Source organism: Debaryomyces hansenii (assembly GCF_000006445.2).
Source record: "Debaryomyces hansenii CBS767 chromosome E complete sequence".
In the NCBI taxonomy this organism is placed as follows: domain Eukaryota; kingdom Fungi; phylum Ascomycota; class Pichiomycetes; order Serinales; family Debaryomycetaceae; genus Debaryomyces; species Debaryomyces hansenii.
The window spans coordinates 1,015,689-1,032,514 of NC_006047.2; the positions used below are offsets into that span (position 1 = coordinate 1,015,689).

Genomic DNA, 16,826 nt, shown 5'->3' on the forward strand with positions numbered 1-16,826 from the left:
GCTTAATCTAAACGAAACTAAACAATGTACTATGAATTAATGGCCATTTCACGGATATCAGATCCGTTGAAAACAAACAAAGAGGCTACCAAGATTGTTTCGACGTTAGGAAAATTGATCTTAAATAATAGAGGGATAATTAGAGACATAACAAGTTTAGGACCAAGAACGTTACCGAAAATTGTATCCAAAGATCAGGAAAGACATTTTCAAGGATATCATTTCTTAATGGGATTTGATGTGTCATCCAATGTTCAACAAGAATTGTTAAGAACTTTGAGAAGAGATCCAAGAGTTTTAAGAGCTAACATCATTAAACAAGATATGAGTAGAAAATTGAATACTGGAACTTCATTCGAAAGAGCGTTTAGTAGTACGCCAAAATAATGTCAATAGTTAAATAGTTAATCTGTGTAAATAATAAATGGTTGTATAATACTGTTTGTGTAATTGAACGTAGAAAGAGGGACCTGGATCGATCGAGGGTACTACGCTTTTTTTCAGAGTAGTTTATTATAGCGCAAGTATTAAAGATTGATTTACACGCATTACTTAGTATTACTTAGTATTAGTATATTAGTTAATTAATAAATTATTAGATGAAATTATAGTAGACATTAATTATTAGGTATCATGAATATTAGTTAATAAAATCAGTTTAGTTAGAAATTCGGTTATCTATTCTTAACGGCATATTTTTGTTTTTTATCAATTGCATTAGCATTTGAATGTGAATTTGAATTTGAAGTCGATTCGACATCATCCAACGAAGTTGATGATGCAGCAGAACTTATCAAATTATTATTATCGTGCTCGCCTTCAAACACAGAAAGGGTTGAACTATTTTCAAGCAGTGAAGTATCAGCGTCTTCAGCATCATGCAACTCTTCATTAGCAGTTGACAAGTTGACTGACGATGATGATGTTCCAGCTGCTGAAGCACTAGGAATAGTTGCAGTTACACTCCTTGACGCTTGTCTGGATCTAGAAAATGTGGACATTTCAAATTCATTATTAGTATTATTAGTAGCTTGGTTGTAGAAATATGGATAGTTATTAGTAGCTGGATTCAAAAAAGAACTTTGTGGTTGAGCCTCTATGTCATTACTAGATTCGCTATTAAAGTTAATAGAAAGTGGGTCTGATTCGTTGACGTCAATTTTGTAAACTTCAGTATATGACCAACGACTGAATTTGTTATGATCAATTACAGGCAAATGCATGTATCTTGTATAATTAAACACAACAATAGACAATACTGCACCACCAATTAAATCAATAAAATAATGATGAGTTAAATACATGGTACTCCACCATAACCAAGCAGCCCAACTCCACCAAACGGCTCTCAATTTTGGAAATAACCAGCATAAGAATAACACATCCATGACTATGCAACCAGAATGTAACGAGGGAAATGCGCCAAAGATGATAGGAGAATTGGAGAATGCAGTTGTATACATATCCACTCCTAGAATCTCATCAATTCTGCCTAATCCACCGGGGGAGCCACTCATTGAATAATTGGCTGGTTCTAAACCGTACAAATTCTTGTACCATGGAGGTGCAGCAGGAAACAAAATTTGTATGATAACACCTACCAAATTCATGTAACCGAAGGCAAATCCGAACGATCTTAACGAAGTTGGAGGACTGAACAAAAATATGAAGATGGCAACAACGAATGGTGCCGAGAAATGTAAAATACCATACGGAATCCATGCAAAAATATCCAAAGTTGAGTTGGTGATTTCAGCCAACACATTTGATAAATTATCTCCATACAAAACCGTTTCCATGGCTGGCAAAATCTTAACACTAATGGCAGGTCTCCAAGATGGTGGGATTTTCCCAGCACTGAAATAGAAAGCTAGCCAGGTAAATATCGGCAATGCATGAACAAAAAACTGTGATGTTAATGGAATGATAAAGCAAACGGAAAATGCACATAATATAGGTAACTTAATTAAAAATGATGCTGGAAATGCAATAAATACAAAAAAGATTATGGACACCAAGAATCCATAGTGACATACTTCGTTAATCGTCCACTGGTGGTGCTTGAACTTATCTATGGAGATCTTACAATTAGTTTCAAACGATAAATCTGATAATGTGGATCCCCTTTGCTTTTCCAGTAAAAAATAGTAATGAAATAGTTGATATGGCTTTTGGATAACTTTCGATCTTAAGATAGACGATGACACCATATTCAAATCGTTGTATGCTATTATATAATTTTGATTCCTAAAAGAACTGCCTTCAATTAGTTTTTGTCGGCGGAAACCTTTTTACAAATATATCGCAGCTAGCAGCTTGCAATAGATAATCCTGACAAATGAAAATAAAAATTAAGAATAACCGCCAAATGTCTTAAAATTGTCGGTTTGGTAATAAGTATATCTACTTCACTCAAATTTATTATAATTAATCTAAAGGTCCTCCGTGTTTCCACTAACGTATGGAATCACTTGTTTATAAAGTAGCAAAAAAAATTAATTTTCTGACTACCAAAAGAATCCGGCTTTGTGTAATATACCTACAAAATTTCTTTTTGCGATGATTTAGAATAGGGGAACTCATGTGTATAGGACTACACCTATTAACCAGGCCAATTGAGCATATTGGGTATGGTCAGTATATTAGTCCGATTGGATGGTTGATGATCTGGTGGTGGAGAAGATATATGGACGACCAGCGTAATTAAGCTTCGTGAAATAAGCAGTATCAGCTGAATCGCATATTGTTTGAAAACTAGGCTTAAAAACTGCAGCTTAAACCATCAAATACTCTCTATAGAATCGGTTCTTAGACTCTACAACGTACTATTAGTGATAATCACAGAGAATATTAAAAAGATTCCAATTTATCTGCGTCATAACTTTCGCAGCTAAGTTATTGATTTACTACTCTCTGCGGGATATGCGTCGTCTTACGCCTAGACTATTTTGTTTATTAGAACTGTACCAAAAGATTTTCCTACACCGAGATTACTTAATTAATATTTACCATATGACATATAATTTCTTGTTTATTTGTAGTAGTTTATTTTCGGAAGTTAATGCTTGCAAATTATCTCGGCAATTTTTTGCAATTTTTGAAAATCATCCGAAATATTATGCATAACAACTGATTACTAAAACTAAACCCGATTAACTAAATATACCGCAATGGGGACGTATTGTAAATTACCTATAGGTATAAAGACGAACATACACAATTTCCATAATGGTCTCCCCTTTCCTTACAAGTTCATACAATTTCCAAAATTCCCAATGCACAGCTACTAGCTACATGAGGTATGATTAGCAGTAAATTAATTGTATACAGGTCTAACAAGGACGAAAACTGTAGACTACCATGCAAATGGATTATAATACCAAATTATCGTGCACATACCAAATGGGTATGACTATCGAAAACACCTGTTCAGTATAAACTTAATTAATCGACAACGAAAGAATAAAACTATTCAATGCCAGTAGAAGAAACAGAAACAGAGGTCATTTTGACACTTCCAAACGACCCAAACACTAAAGTTACCATTTTAAAGTACGGTGCTACCATCATTTCGTGGGAGAATAAAGGAGATGAAAAATTATGGTTATCAAAAGCAGCAAAGCTTGATGGATCCAAGCCAGTAAGAGGAGGTGTTCCATTAGTATTCCCATGTTTTGGAAAATGTAACGATGAGAGCAATCCAGCCTATAAATTACCACAACATGGATTTGCAAGAAATTCTACCTGGGAATTTTTGGGACAAACTACTGAAAGTCCTGTAACCATTCAATTTGGATTAGGTCCAGAACAAGTTGACCAAGATTTATATAAATTGTGGAATGATGGGTTATACGACTTTACATTGATCTTGTCAATTACTTTGGGAGAAGATCATTTAAAAACAAATATAGAAGTGGAGAATACTGGCGATAAAGATTTTAAGTTCAACTGGTTATTCCATACCTACTTCAAAATCCCAGATATTACGGACATAATAGTTAACAATTTTACCGATGCTAAATGCTACGATCAGTTAATTGGCGAAACATATGAAGAAAAGGCTCCAATGATTAGTTTTACTGAAGAATTTGACAGAATCTATAAAGGTATTGATACCCAGAAGACCTTCCAAATGATCGAATTAGGTAAGGTTTTAATGAATGTTCAAAGAGAGAACTTGCCTGATAGCGTTGTTTGGAATCCATGGATCAAAAAATCAGAAGGTTTGGCCGATTTCGAGCCAAAGGATGGTTACATGAACATGTTGTGCATAGAACCAGGCCATGTTGCAGAATTCAAGAATTTGAAATCTGGTGAAAAATGGAGTGGTGCACAAATATTATCTACTGGTGGTGAAATTAAAGTTCAAACTAACATTTATTAAGTATAATACGTAAATATTCAAGAAATATACAAATGTATTCAATTAAATTTGTCTTTAAATCTTTGAAACTTGTTTAAAGATTTTTGAGATGAAGAAATAGTAGGCTTGTTATATAGTGAGAATGGTTTTGGAATTGTATATCGTTTAGGTTGTTGATCACTAAGATTTGTGGAATTCGATTTAGGAAATGCTTGCTTCTCTTGTCTGGGTATCAGTTTAATTGAATCATGATATGAAGATTTAGATTTTGATAATGGCTTTGGAGGTTTTTGGAATGTCGATGATGACTGCTTGTGAGAAAGGGAAGGGATTGACAGTTTATGAGATAGTTTTGGAATTGACAGCTTATGAGATAACTTTGGTATTGACAGCTTTTGTGATAACGATGGTATAGACAGCTTATGTGAAAGTACCGGAATCTGTTGCTTATTTGATAATGCTGGATTGTTTTGTAATGTAGTATTAAATGTCAGTTTTTGCGACTTTGAAGAGGGTGATCTGGGTATTGGTGCATTCTCTTTATTCTCCTGATTTGTGAATTTCGTAGCATGCAATTGAGGGATTGAATGCTTGATGCGTGGCGACGCCGAATTATGACTATCTTTTGGTATCAGAGTTGGCTTAGCTAACTTAGGAATAGACAGCACGGACAGAGTTCTTATCGGAGAAACCCCGGCCATTCCTAGAGACGTAGATCTCTTACCTTCGTCCTCGTTTAATAACTTGTTTAGATTCATAGATTTCTTTGATGGAGAGATCTTTTTTATTGGACTACTCTGGGGTGATTCCTTAATAGGAGAACTATTCTGTGGAACGGTATATTTTACGGGAGACAGCTTCAAGGTCTGTTCCATCCCCATCAAGGTTCTTCGCTTTTTATTGATGATATCCATATTGGCCAAGTTTCTCTTGCCTACATCATTTCTATTAATATTAGAATCGGCATCTCTATTCTTGACGGAGTAATGGTTTGATATCGATTCCATTTTGTTGAATTTAGCTCTGTGGATTCCAGAGTACCTTTTGTTCCTCCGACTGGCACTTGTTGTTGACACATTATTAGATGGCGACAGACATATGTTTGGTGATAGTTCACTTGCCCTTGCGTTTAGCTCTTCTAACACATTACTAGTTAATGTTTGTGAATATCCTCTGTTGACCATTTGATTGGCCATATTATCCAGTTGAAAATCATTTAAGCTAGGGTATAACGGAGACCCAAGACTCAACCCTTTGATTTTCTTAATAGGTGTACTCAATGACGTATCTACGTCCATGTCTTGTCCCTGTACCATATATCCTTATGTTTTCTGTGTGTTTGATATATTTGAAGTTGAATTCCTTAGATAGACGGGATGTCCCAAATTCCTAATTCGGAAGTTTAGTAAATAAAGTTTTAGTATTAGTTAAGTGAACATGCAGGTCCAATTTTGACCTGATTGGAAACACATCCTTACTTCTCAAAACATCTATACACCTCGGACTCACTCGGAGAATATAAGAATCCGGAGTGGCTAAATCTGTCGCACCGCTGTCGTACGAAATAAGGCGTCGTTCCGTAGAATTTCGGATCAAGGGATGCGACTGCCTTTAATTCTCACCTCGGCTGAGAGTTGCGGAGGATGTCGCGCGTTATTCTAAACGCCCGGAAAAATATTTATGTCCGATGTCCATTCTTTCAGCGACTTTTTAACTCGGACCAAAGTTGCGTTTGGCAGATTTTTGCTGGTAAAAACTTCCGCCGGGACGTGAAAACGGTTGCATTTTAGTGGGAAAAGGTAGTGTCTACACCCATTTATGTTATTTGGTGGAGGGCACAGCGAAATGGAAAAATGGATAAAGACCATTCCGTGATTCTCCGTTTGGAGTTCCTGTGCTACCAGGAGAGTCATCCCGAGGTATTCCTTAATGACGATGACTCTCAAGTATCTTGTGAGAGCGAACTGCGGGCAAGACAGCAATAAATCAAGTCGTTTAGGCTCAAGTGGCCGCCGTATGACACCTTGGCAGTGCCCTAATGATACCGAACCAAAAGTTGGAAAAAAAAGTAGTTGTAGCTTACCTCGGAAGACTGTCAAATAGTGTGTATTCGGACCATCATCGGACTTCTGTGTCACCCCTTGTGTCCGGATACCCCAGAAATGTTCCGTGAAATTTTTGCAATTATATAAAGACGCCAGGATTTCTACGTAGTTAAGGGTGGCATACAAAGAAGCTAGAAAAAAAAGATATAGAAGATCTAAAGTGTTTATAAAATGTCTTCTAACGATTTATTAAGTTACTCGATCATGAATAAGGGTCATAACGTGAACAGTATATCTTTGCTACCCTTGCCTATGCCCTCGAGACCTCAGGGATTCACTAAATCCCATAACGAAAAGGGCCAGATTGTTTTGCCTCCATTAAGTGACATTAAATTCAACGACTACACAACTATCAGATTAACTGAAGGAAACTTGTCGAACTTGAACCATTCGTCCCCTCCTTCGTTGACTTCATCATCCGCGTCATCGTCACCTGTGTCGTCTCCAAGCTTATCAAACATGAACTTATCTGGCATAAGTTCTCCCGTTGCTTTGGCCAACCCTATGTCTGATTCAGTGTCTGTCGCTAGCTTTGCATCTTCTCCACCAACTTCGACTGCTTCGGAGTCTTCCGAGGCCCGGAAGAGAAGACAGAGGTTGGGGCCATCATGTGATTCGTGCCGTACTAGAAAAGTTAAATGTGATGCCGAAATTATTATATTATCTAAGCAGGCATCGACTGCAAATCTTGAAGAGTTCTTCCCATCTCACATTGTTGCTAGCTTACTCGAGAACAAGCAAGTCGAAATCGAAGAAAGCGCTAATGTCATCATATCTAACGATAAACTCATTAAATTTAAATCATGTAAATCTTGCAATGCTAAAAACTTGCCATGCTGTTTTGGTAAGGGATTTACGAAAGAAGATATAATGTTGAACAATAAAAAGAAACCTACATCTATATCATCCACTTCTTCAGGAGTCTCGTCTACCAAATCCAAAATTAGTAAGAAGAAGCCAAATGTGTCTTCTTTAGGCTCTAGAAAATCATCCTGCAGTGCATGTAGAAGAAGAAAAATTAAATGTGTGTTCAACGATTCTTTGAATAAATGTGAAGGGTGCGCTAAGAAAGATCATAGTTGTTTGTTTGAGAACATTAATTAAAAGGTAAGTTTATGATTTTTATGATTTTTATGATTTCGGTATATTTAATTTTTTTAAGGTTTAGGGGTTCAGGATTTGGGTAATACATTATAATCTTGTATATTTATTGTAATTTTTATGTAATAAATACTTATGCATTGTCACTTAGAAAAAGAATAAAAGCATCAGTTATTTTAATCATTAGTTCGTTGATTAGCAGGCTATCAACAATGAAATCGTAATTCAATTTCGTAATTTTCAGCCCGTTGGTGGTGTCAACCTCGCTAATTCCTTTGTATATCAATTCGAACAATTTCTTATACTTTAAATTCCTTGAATTTAAATTGTCTTTCATTGAAAGTTTCAATAGTAATCTATCTTGTTTATTAAATCTGTTTCTCATAAAATTCAACTTAATGACAATTTTATCTTTTAAAATCTTTTTGTTTGAGTTGACATTAGTATGATTTAAAAAATAAACGAATTGAATTAAATTCAAGTTTTGAAATTCAACATCAAAATTCAATTTGCTGAGTCCGTTACTTAATTTCATTTTATTTTTTTCATCTAAGGTAGCTCTGACAGATTTAATCGTTTTAACTATTGGCGTGATCTCTTTAAAATATTTGATTATACCAATGATTTCATTCTCTTGAACCTTGCTTGTCATCAGCAAATATTTGTTTAAGTAACTTATGATTAATTTCATTTCATTTGATTCGGTATTAGAACTAAGCAAGCTAAACTTTTCATCCATTTCAGGTAACTTAATAGTTAAATTATTACTTTCTTCATCAATCTTAATTTGAATACTATCAATGGAACTATTTACAATCTCAATGTTATTTTGATCTAATTGGTACAATACCTTGATCAATTCATTTAGAACGTTCAATTTCAATAAGATCGAGTCTAACAACCTAGTCTCCTTGATAGATGAATCGTTTATTTTGTTTGATAGGTTGACAATATCGTTGATCTCAAAATAGTTTTGCGATTTGCTGATATGTAAGTTCAATTGATTGAAGGTTTCTGCTAAAGTATTAGGAATGTTCCGCAAGTTACCGAAAAGTTTTAGTTTCATTTGAGTTGAATTATTTAATGTAATTAGTTTTATTTTCAAGAATAAACTTGTGGAAGAATTGGAAACTGGTAATAACCTATTATCATTGTAAAGCATAATGATAGATTCATAAACAAATGGATTATTAGTCTCTTCAGGTTTTATATTTTCTTCCTTAACCTCATCAATCTGAAATTTATTTAAAAGTTCAGCAGCTTTCTCTTTCGATTGTTTTTGAATATATTGGATCTTTTTAGTTTGCAATTCTTCTAATATCATATGATCAATAATCATATTAGAACATAAGCTCGACAAATTATTAAAGAATTTATAATCTAAAGTCAATTCATCTGATGTTTCCATTTCTTGATCAAATTTCAATTGCTGTACCCATTGAATTTTCCATTCACCTTTAATAGACTTAATTCTTGCAACCCACCAGAAAGTCCTGAAATTATCACCACTCACTAAATTGCTTAAAAACCAACTTAGTGGCCAATTTTTACATCTGTAAAATTGGATTTTATTATAATTCGAATTGTTAAAGTTATCACCATTCAAAAAATTAGATAATTTGATTGTTTCATAGTCATTCAACTTGATGATTTCATTATTTATCCATCCACTGGTGATTAACTTATTATTAATTTCTTTGTTAAACATTTCAAGTTTTAGTTGGATCAATTGATTAACAATATTCTCCACCATATCATTTTCACTAAAAAAAGGCTTGTTCTTATGATTAGACGATTGAGTATTGATCTTTTTCGTAACTTGATTCTGAATTGGGGAAGGATCAATAAAATAAAAAAACCCAGTTAATGGATTGATAGCAAACACAACCGATTTATTAGGAGTCAATTTGAGCAATAATTGATGGCATGATATAAATGAGCAATATTCTTCTTGGTCAGATAATCTTTTAACTATAGTTTCATAGATTTTATCCATTAACATTTCGGAGTGCTTATTAACTATTATGTTTAAGATCAAGTCTACGCTTAGATCTTGGGGTTCAGATTCATCTTCGTTATTATCCTCTCTCAAGTCTTCCAATGATTCTTCGTTTGGCTCGATATTATTTTGTTGTTCATCAGAAGCGTCCAGCTGTTTCTTTATATTATTTCTATCAAATATACCGGATATTCCATGATTTAGTTCATATGTACCATTTTTGAACCATCTAAAATTCAAGTTGTAATTTTTATCAATGCCCAATTCAATAAACGATTTCCAGTTTCTGGATAGATAATGACTTGACCAATAATTGATTAAGATTAATGATTTACCATTTTGATATTTGAATTGAATATTATTTCTCCATTTACTGTTAATAGAAATATCCTTTAATTGCCTCGCAATTAAGTATAGCTTAAATGAAATGGAATACTTATGTAATAGATCATACAAACCACCAAGGCCCAGATTTAATAGTACAGTATTTACAATTTTTTCTAAGTTCTGGAAAGATGACTTTGGTAACTTGGTTATTATCTTGTTGTCTTTATGTGTAATTAATGCAGTCTCTGGGTTTATCCCAAATAGAAACTTGAAGTCAATGAAGTAGAACGGTGATTTATAATAGTCGTCTTCTTGTTCAATAATCAAATCATTCCCAACTGTGACAGATACTTGAAATTCATTTTGTATAGTAAAATATACTCTACCATCTCTTATTTCGTAGTTATTAATGAACCGTTTTGGTAAATTGTTTATCAATGCCATTCTAGTCATTAATGTTAAGTTTAAATCCTTCAAGACTTCCAAAGTTTTCTCAGACGATATGGGTGGAGTACTGATCAAATTATATGACGGCAACTGTGGTCTCTTCTTTATAAACACTTCCAAACTTGTTATTATGTCAGAATTTGGTAATTTTGCTCCCGAATACCTATTAAGTTCATTTAATCCGTATCCTAATTGTTCAAAATAAAAATCTTGAGACCTAAACCAATTCAATAAATCAATTAGTTTAGATATATCCTTCGACGAACTAGCCCATTTGACCAAAGTATATATTTTAATAAAGTCTTGTCTTAGGGATATAATTAAATTCAAGAAGAACTTCTTCCTACTAGAATCATTTTCGGTATCTTTAGTACTCGATAAATTCTCTATGGCTGTTGTTAACTGTTTGTATGCTTCTTGTGTATAAAATTTCAAAACATTAGATAGTGGGATAATATTATTCGTTATATGTGGTATATCTGGTGCTTTCTTTAGTATTCCATTCTCCAACTTTGATCCTACTCCGTTGTGCATTTCCCCGCCAAGATGGTTAGATTTTGCATCACATGGCTCCCCATTCAGTATGGGATTATTACTAGATGGATATGACCCATTCATATTTAACAACAAAGTTTGTTTAGCCTGGTTGTAATTTAATCTTTTATTGTTATGTGAATGGTTTAATAAGTCGGAGGTGGGAATGAAAATGTCGTCAATACTGAGAAGCGACATTTCTGGTTACTTTTTGCAGTTATTCCGAATTTAGCTCTCAGGTTAATGTATGTGAGTTCATGTTGAAAATGTCTATAGATACAGCAGTGATCATCCATTATCAAATCAAAGCAATTTGAAGTGTATTGAAAATGTGTATATACGATATTGTTGAAAAAGAGGAAGGGATAGTGCTTAGGTAGAATCGATTCAAGCAGAGCAGAGTTTGACAGGATGTCACTAATTTCAAGCTTGCCGTATGACATACTCTTCCAGGTAGAAAATTATTTATCGAATCGAGATTTAGAGACACTCATAAAGACGTTCTTTGATTTTCACGATAAATCTATACTATTTGCTACTTATGTAAAGCTTTCAGAGAAAAAAATCATTATTTCAGACACTCTTCGTAATGAATTATTGTCTGAAAACGATCATGTTTATCTAGGTCCAACAGAGTGTATTCAATTTTTGAAAGGCATTATGATGTTTGATGAATCATATGGCAGCAACATTTTTCCGAAATCTATAGTATTTGATTTAATTTTGTCGAAAGAAAAAGCATTTGTTGAAATTCATGAGGAGATGTTTGATTTTCTCAAGAATGAGAGACATAAGAGACGGTTTACAAGCAGTAGGTTTGATTTAGTAGTTAGATCCATCAAAGAATTTTCAACTGAAGAAGTATCGATCTTTCTTCGCAATTTGGCCGTTGGTATAGGTCCTCGAACTAGAGGAATAATATTTTTGGGTTCTGTAATAAATATTGATTTATCATATGTTGCAACTTTATTTGATAGCCTTCAATGCCTTGATTTAAATGATTTTCACCAGCACTCCAAAGTTGATTATTTACCACAGAGTGTTGAGAACTTTGTATTTAAAGATGTTCAATTGAATGGCAAGAAGCTTCCAGACAATACCAAATCATTAAGACTAAAGAATTCAACATTCAACAATTGTCTTGGCGTACGTTTACCAGTAATAGAGGAGTTAGCTTTATGTAATATCCCAGAGATTTCAAACTTTGTCCTGCAGAACTGGTCGAGTACTTTGGTGTCATTAGTGTTGGATAGTGTGGAGTTAAAGGTTGATAATTTGAAATTACGAGAACTACATAATTTGGAAAGATTGAAATTAATTGATCTTTCCAATGAATTTGGGTACGGATTCAAGTGCCCACCCCTGCTTCATCTGCTTTATATCCAGGACAAATATCTACCTTATCTTTCAATTGATTTCCAAAGCCTACCTGAAACTTTAATTTGTTTAACTTTAAGAGGAGATCTACCATTTAAGTTTGACAACATAGCTTTTCCTAGAAATTTAGACTCCTTGGTTTTACAAGGCGGTGGAGGGATTTTTCAATGTGAAAACTTTAAATGCCCTCCAAAGTTACAAAAGTTGATTATAACTTTACAGAAGTTCAGAAATGTTCATAAATTTAAGTTAGCAAAGACGTTAAGAGAAGTTAATTTGAGCAGTAATAATATCACGAAAATTTCAACAATGAAATTCCCATGCAATATTCTGACTTTATGCCTCAGCAATAACAACTTTTCAAGTCTAAACGGTGTACAATTTCCCCTTAGAATGAAACAAATCGACCTCACTCAAAAGTATAGTTTAATGGGTGCATATGACTTTACGAAGTACTCGTGGTTATCTACGGCAAATATATTCATCAGTGATAGCAATAAATTTATATTCAACGGTGGAGTAAAAATCATTAATGATTATGACTGGAGAGTGGATCGTAAATGGAAGAATAGGGAAATTGAATACTTCTATTAATTACAGATATGTTGTTAGTTTTTATATATGAAAGTTATTATTACAAATATATCCAACGAATGAATATTAAACTACTAAAAATAGATATATATCCTTGTAGGCTCGAATGAATGAATGAATGAAACATAAAAAAGCTTTTGTTGAAATGGTCGTAGAACCAATGGTTTAACGGTAAAAAGTCAAGGAAATGAGAAGAAACAGTATGAAACAGGTATTAGTGTTTTATGGGAAAATTATTTTGTCGCTTTTAAAATTTAAAGCTGTCAGGAACGGACTTAGAAATCCAATCAAAATCCTGATGGGTTAGTAAATCTTGAATCTTTGTTCTTTTGTCTTTTCGAACCAAAAGACGATCGACTGTATGCTTAAGATTGAGCAAAATTTGCTTAGTAGAATTGTCTATCAGGGAATCGTTCAACATATTTGTGACCTTAAACCAATCCCAATCAATCATAGCAATTCTGTGAGCTACATTATTTTTTGCTCTTTTTCTTTTAATGACAGATGGAGATACCCCGGTAGGGCTTGACGTAGTAAAAGGTGGGATATCAAATGGCAATCTATTCTCAAGAAGTGCATAAATTAGAACGCCAACAGACCAGGAATCGGTAAGCTTACCATCATATTTCAACCCCATTAACAATTCTGGCGAAATATAATCTTGAGAACCGCATCTGGTAGTCAATAATTCGTCTGACGACTTCAATTTCTTCGAGAGACCAAAATCAGTCACATTAATTACAGGGTCTTCGAATGAATTGCCTAATTGACTAATACTCAGAAGCTCGTCAAGCTTATAGTTAAGCAAAATATTCTCTAATTTAATATCACGATGAATGATATCATTAAAATGCAAATACGAAATGGCGACAATCATCTCACTCACAATTCTTTGAATAATCAACCAGTAAGATAGATCAGCATGATACGGCTTATAGTTTTCGAACAGGAATTGAAACAAGTTACCACCAGGGCAATACTTCAAAAATACTAATTGATCATTATTTGACTTGAGATTATTAATATCTCTTTGCAAAGAAAGGTCTTCTTCAGACGCGTTTTCGCTCTCAATAGCATGTGGGTTTTCAATTTCAGATTTCGCTATACTTAAGTTCAAATTATAGTCAAGCAAGCGAATTATGCAAGGATGGTTAATATTATGCAATATGTTTAATTCTCTCTTTATAAAGAATTTAAAATTATAAATTTCATCCATATTTTCAAGTGGAATGGAAATTATTTTAATTGCAACCTTGTCTTCAGCATCTTCTACGTTGGTTCCTAATACAACGGTACTAAAATTACCAGATCCTATCTCTTCCTCAAAATTATACACTCTATCACGGTTAATGGAGTAAAAATGGTGATTGGAGAACCTCGACTGATCTTCATCGGGTGGGCTTGGAATATTAGACACTGGAATAGACCCAGTAGAAGCAGAAGAATCATTGAGTGGGTTGGAAACAAACCTTTTGCTGGGAGTATGTGTATCCAAATTTTGATGGCCCGTTAGCATCGGCCTGTATTCAGACACCACTCTACCAGTATCTAAGGTTTTCACATTACGCGACTTCTGGATATCAAGATATTGGTCTTTGGGGGGACTGAAATTAGCAAAAGACCCACTGTTATTATTAATTATAGGAGTTGGTAATTGTGTGATTTTGTCAAAATTAATCTTCGAGCTCGATATGCTTGGGGATGGTACCAAGTTAAACGGCTCTCCCAATGACACGCCTCGCTTGTCTAATTCTTCGTCGCTATGGTTCATCATATTAACATTCACTTTGAGCGGTGAGGTTGAGTTCATAATGCCATTTGGGTTTTTATAAAAATTCACAGGTGCTGGATGGGTTTCTTGTCTCTGATTTGTTTCCGATGGATTTGACGGTGATACTGCCTGACTTCTACCAGATTTGTGGAAAGGATTGGAAAGAGCCATATTAAAACAGCTCTATGTCGTTCAACTTGTATAATTCAAACTATGAATAAGGATGACTCCACTAACCAGCGTGCTTGTTATCTTTTATTATGACAATGATGACCCACGAATGTGCGCTTGCATACTGCACATAACAATCGCTTACTTTTGTTAAAATTATTGCAAAAAAGCCGTACAGAAAAAATAAAACACCTTCAGAATTTTGACATAAAGTTATAGTATAGTAGCGTAAATGTATATATATATATATATATCTAAATCTAAGACTATATAAAACCCTCAAGAGCCCTATGGGCTTTTTCTAGTCTAGCTATTCCAATGTCGTATCTATTTTCGTCAAGAACCATGTCAGAGGTGAGTCTAGATAAGGAATCAACGATCTTTTCGATCAATTGCTTTTCTTTGATTGGTAAGTTTAGCTGATCAAATTCTTCGCCAATAATGGTCCCATTGGTGCTCTCAAGTAGGTTAATTAATGTATGGTAGGAGAATGGCCTCAATCCGGGAGTGGACAGGGATCTTACACGCTTTGATTTGGCCTTTTTATGCTTAACTTTCTTCATGCTGCGTGTGGAGTCTTTGACCGATTTACCTCTTGCGGGCTTTTCAAGCACCATGGGCTCGTCTATATCGTAGTATTCGTCGTCATCCTTAGGTGAGGCTACAGGTGTGCCACGTAGGGATTCTGCAGTGCCAGATGGGGGTAGTGGATCCTGGACTTGCTTTTGCTGTTCGCTGATCTGGTTAGATACCTGTCTTGCTCGCTGTACATTATCGGCAGTTGGTCTTGGGGGCAAAGATGCCTTGGGGAGACGGTTATCGGACATGGGGTCGGGGCCCATTATGTCTGCAGTGCGATAGCTATCGGTGGTGCGATTAGAAACAGCTCTTGAAAGAAACGAATTCGAGCTGTGTCCGGCATCTTGGTTCGATTGAGCTGTACCCACCGTTTCGTCTAAGTATTCTGCTTCCTTTTCTTCCTGTTCTCTCTCGGAAAGTGATTTTCCCTCATGGTACTTTATCTTGTCGTCGACAGTTTTGTATACATAGAATTGCAGCGTAATAGAGTTGGCACTTTCCATGAGTTTATCAAGATCATCACTTATAGCAATTGATGAACGTTTGTTGTGAGCCTTAACCTTGTTCTTGTTAAATTTTTCGATATCTTTATCCAATTCATTGGTGGTAGTCAAAACTTCACTTTTCGGCCTGCGTGAAGATCTAGGTGGAACTGAACTTTCAACATTGGTATTAAAAGTCATATCAGGTTCCAACTTTTCACAAGTAATACCTGGTTTTGTTTTCAACTTACCCAATTTAATCGCATCATCGGGAATTGTGTTGACAGATTCAGCTTGGTCCTGTTCATCACCTCCTTCAACATCCTGCTCATCATCTATTTCGTCGAAACGGTAATACTTTCTGCTAACAGTAGGATTCACGTCTTGATTCACCACCTTTACTGAGACCGGTTGCGCAATATGATTTCCCTTGGCCGAATAATCAGATAACTGGGATACCATTGATGACCTTTTTCCCAGCATCACTGGGGGACCGAATCCTTTTAGCTCTTTATTAGAGTTTGGAGTCCCATTGAAAGTAAAACCAGAACCCGAGCCCGACTTAGAGTTTTCTGAAATTATCGATTGATCGATCGTATTGGTCGTATGACTTTTAGTAGAAGGAGTGGAATCTGAATACATAGATTCTGGCTTAGCATGTTCTGACATTGTGTCCATTTCAGCCAGCGATAAATTCAAATTGTCTGATTTGGCATAGGAAAAGCTTGATGCCACATCCTCTTCTTGCTCTTTGGTATCTTTAGGTCTTTCCATTCCTATATATATAAATATGTCTAATAGAGCTCGATGTTAGAAAAATAAACATTATAATTTAGTGATATTTTGTATTCAAGCATAGTGCGATATGATTTGTATTTTGAATTATTACGCATTGGGAAATGTTATTGGAAATGAATAATTCTTTCTTTATTCATATTAACCTACGTACAGGGTAATCAAATAAAGCTAATATAAG

The 16,826-nt window shown here is 34.7% G+C and overlaps 10 protein-coding genes across 10 annotated transcripts; 5 read left to right on the plus strand and 5 right to left on the minus strand. All coding sequences in view use genetic code 12, as the record gives it.

The window, feature by feature from the left end:
- Positions 1 to 24: 24 nt before the first annotated feature.
- Positions 25 to 387, plus strand: DEHA2E12826g (mitochondrial 37S ribosomal protein YmS16; the record flags this gene model as incomplete). The annotated part of the gene is made up of 1 exon (XM_459864.1): positions 25 to 387. The coding sequence occupies one exon, from the start codon at positions 25 to 27 to the stop codon at positions 385 to 387; it is 363 nt and encodes a 120-aa protein (XP_459864.1).
- A 287-nt stretch (positions 388 to 674) lies between these two features.
- DEHA2E12848g (DEHA2E12848p) lies at positions 675 to 2,210 on the minus strand (the record flags this gene model as incomplete). Its single annotated transcript, XM_459865.1, has 1 exon — positions 675 to 2,210. One exon carries the CDS (start codon positions 2,208 to 2,210, stop codon positions 675 to 677), a length of 1,536 nt encoding a protein of 511 aa, XP_459865.2.
- A 712-nt stretch (positions 2,211 to 2,922) lies between these two features.
- Positions 2,923 to 3,126, plus strand: DEHA2E12870g (DEHA2E12870p; the record flags this gene model as incomplete). The annotated part of the gene is made up of 1 exon (XM_002770425.1): positions 2,923 to 3,126. One exon carries the CDS (start codon positions 2,923 to 2,925, stop codon positions 3,124 to 3,126), a length of 204 nt encoding a protein of 67 aa, XP_002770471.1.
- Positions 3,127 to 3,475: 349 nt separating this feature from the next.
- DEHA2E12892g (DEHA2E12892p) lies at positions 3,476 to 4,384 on the plus strand (the record flags this gene model as incomplete). Its single annotated transcript, XM_459866.1, has 1 exon — positions 3,476 to 4,384. The coding sequence occupies one exon, from the start codon at positions 3,476 to 3,478 to the stop codon at positions 4,382 to 4,384; it is 909 nt and encodes a 302-aa protein (XP_459866.1).
- Positions 4,385 to 4,422: 38 nt separating this feature from the next.
- On the minus strand, positions 4,423 to 5,679 carry DEHA2E12914g (DEHA2E12914p; the record flags this gene model as incomplete). Its single annotated transcript, XM_459867.1, has 1 exon — positions 4,423 to 5,679. One exon carries the CDS (start codon positions 5,677 to 5,679, stop codon positions 4,423 to 4,425), a length of 1,257 nt encoding a protein of 418 aa, XP_459867.2.
- A 960-nt stretch (positions 5,680 to 6,639) lies between these two features.
- Positions 6,640 to 7,572, plus strand: DEHA2E12936g (DEHA2E12936p; the record flags this gene model as incomplete). Its single annotated transcript, XM_459868.1, has 1 exon — positions 6,640 to 7,572. The coding sequence occupies one exon, from the start codon at positions 6,640 to 6,642 to the stop codon at positions 7,570 to 7,572; it is 933 nt and encodes a 310-aa protein (XP_459868.1).
- A 130-nt stretch (positions 7,573 to 7,702) lies between these two features.
- Positions 7,703 to 11,074, minus strand: DEHA2E12958g (DEHA2E12958p; the record flags this gene model as incomplete). Its single annotated transcript, XM_459869.1, has 1 exon — positions 7,703 to 11,074. The coding sequence occupies one exon, from the start codon at positions 11,072 to 11,074 to the stop codon at positions 7,703 to 7,705; it is 3,372 nt and encodes a 1,123-aa protein (XP_459869.2).
- Positions 11,075 to 11,287: 213 nt separating this feature from the next.
- Positions 11,288 to 12,847, plus strand: DEHA2E12980g (DEHA2E12980p; the record flags this gene model as incomplete). Its single annotated transcript, XM_459870.1, has 1 exon — positions 11,288 to 12,847. One exon carries the CDS (start codon positions 11,288 to 11,290, stop codon positions 12,845 to 12,847), a length of 1,560 nt encoding a protein of 519 aa, XP_459870.2.
- A 247-nt stretch (positions 12,848 to 13,094) lies between these two features.
- On the minus strand, positions 13,095 to 14,789 carry DEHA2E13002g (DEHA2E13002p; the record flags this gene model as incomplete). Its single annotated transcript, XM_459871.2, has 1 exon — positions 13,095 to 14,789. One exon carries the CDS (start codon positions 14,787 to 14,789, stop codon positions 13,095 to 13,097), a length of 1,695 nt encoding a protein of 564 aa, XP_459871.2.
- Positions 14,790 to 15,055: 266 nt separating this feature from the next.
- DEHA2E13024g (DEHA2E13024p) lies at positions 15,056 to 16,624 on the minus strand (the record flags this gene model as incomplete). The annotated part of the gene is made up of 1 exon (XM_002770426.1): positions 15,056 to 16,624. The coding sequence occupies one exon, from the start codon at positions 16,622 to 16,624 to the stop codon at positions 15,056 to 15,058; it is 1,569 nt and encodes a 522-aa protein (XP_002770472.1).
- Between the last annotated feature and the right edge of the window lie 202 nt (positions 16,625 to 16,826).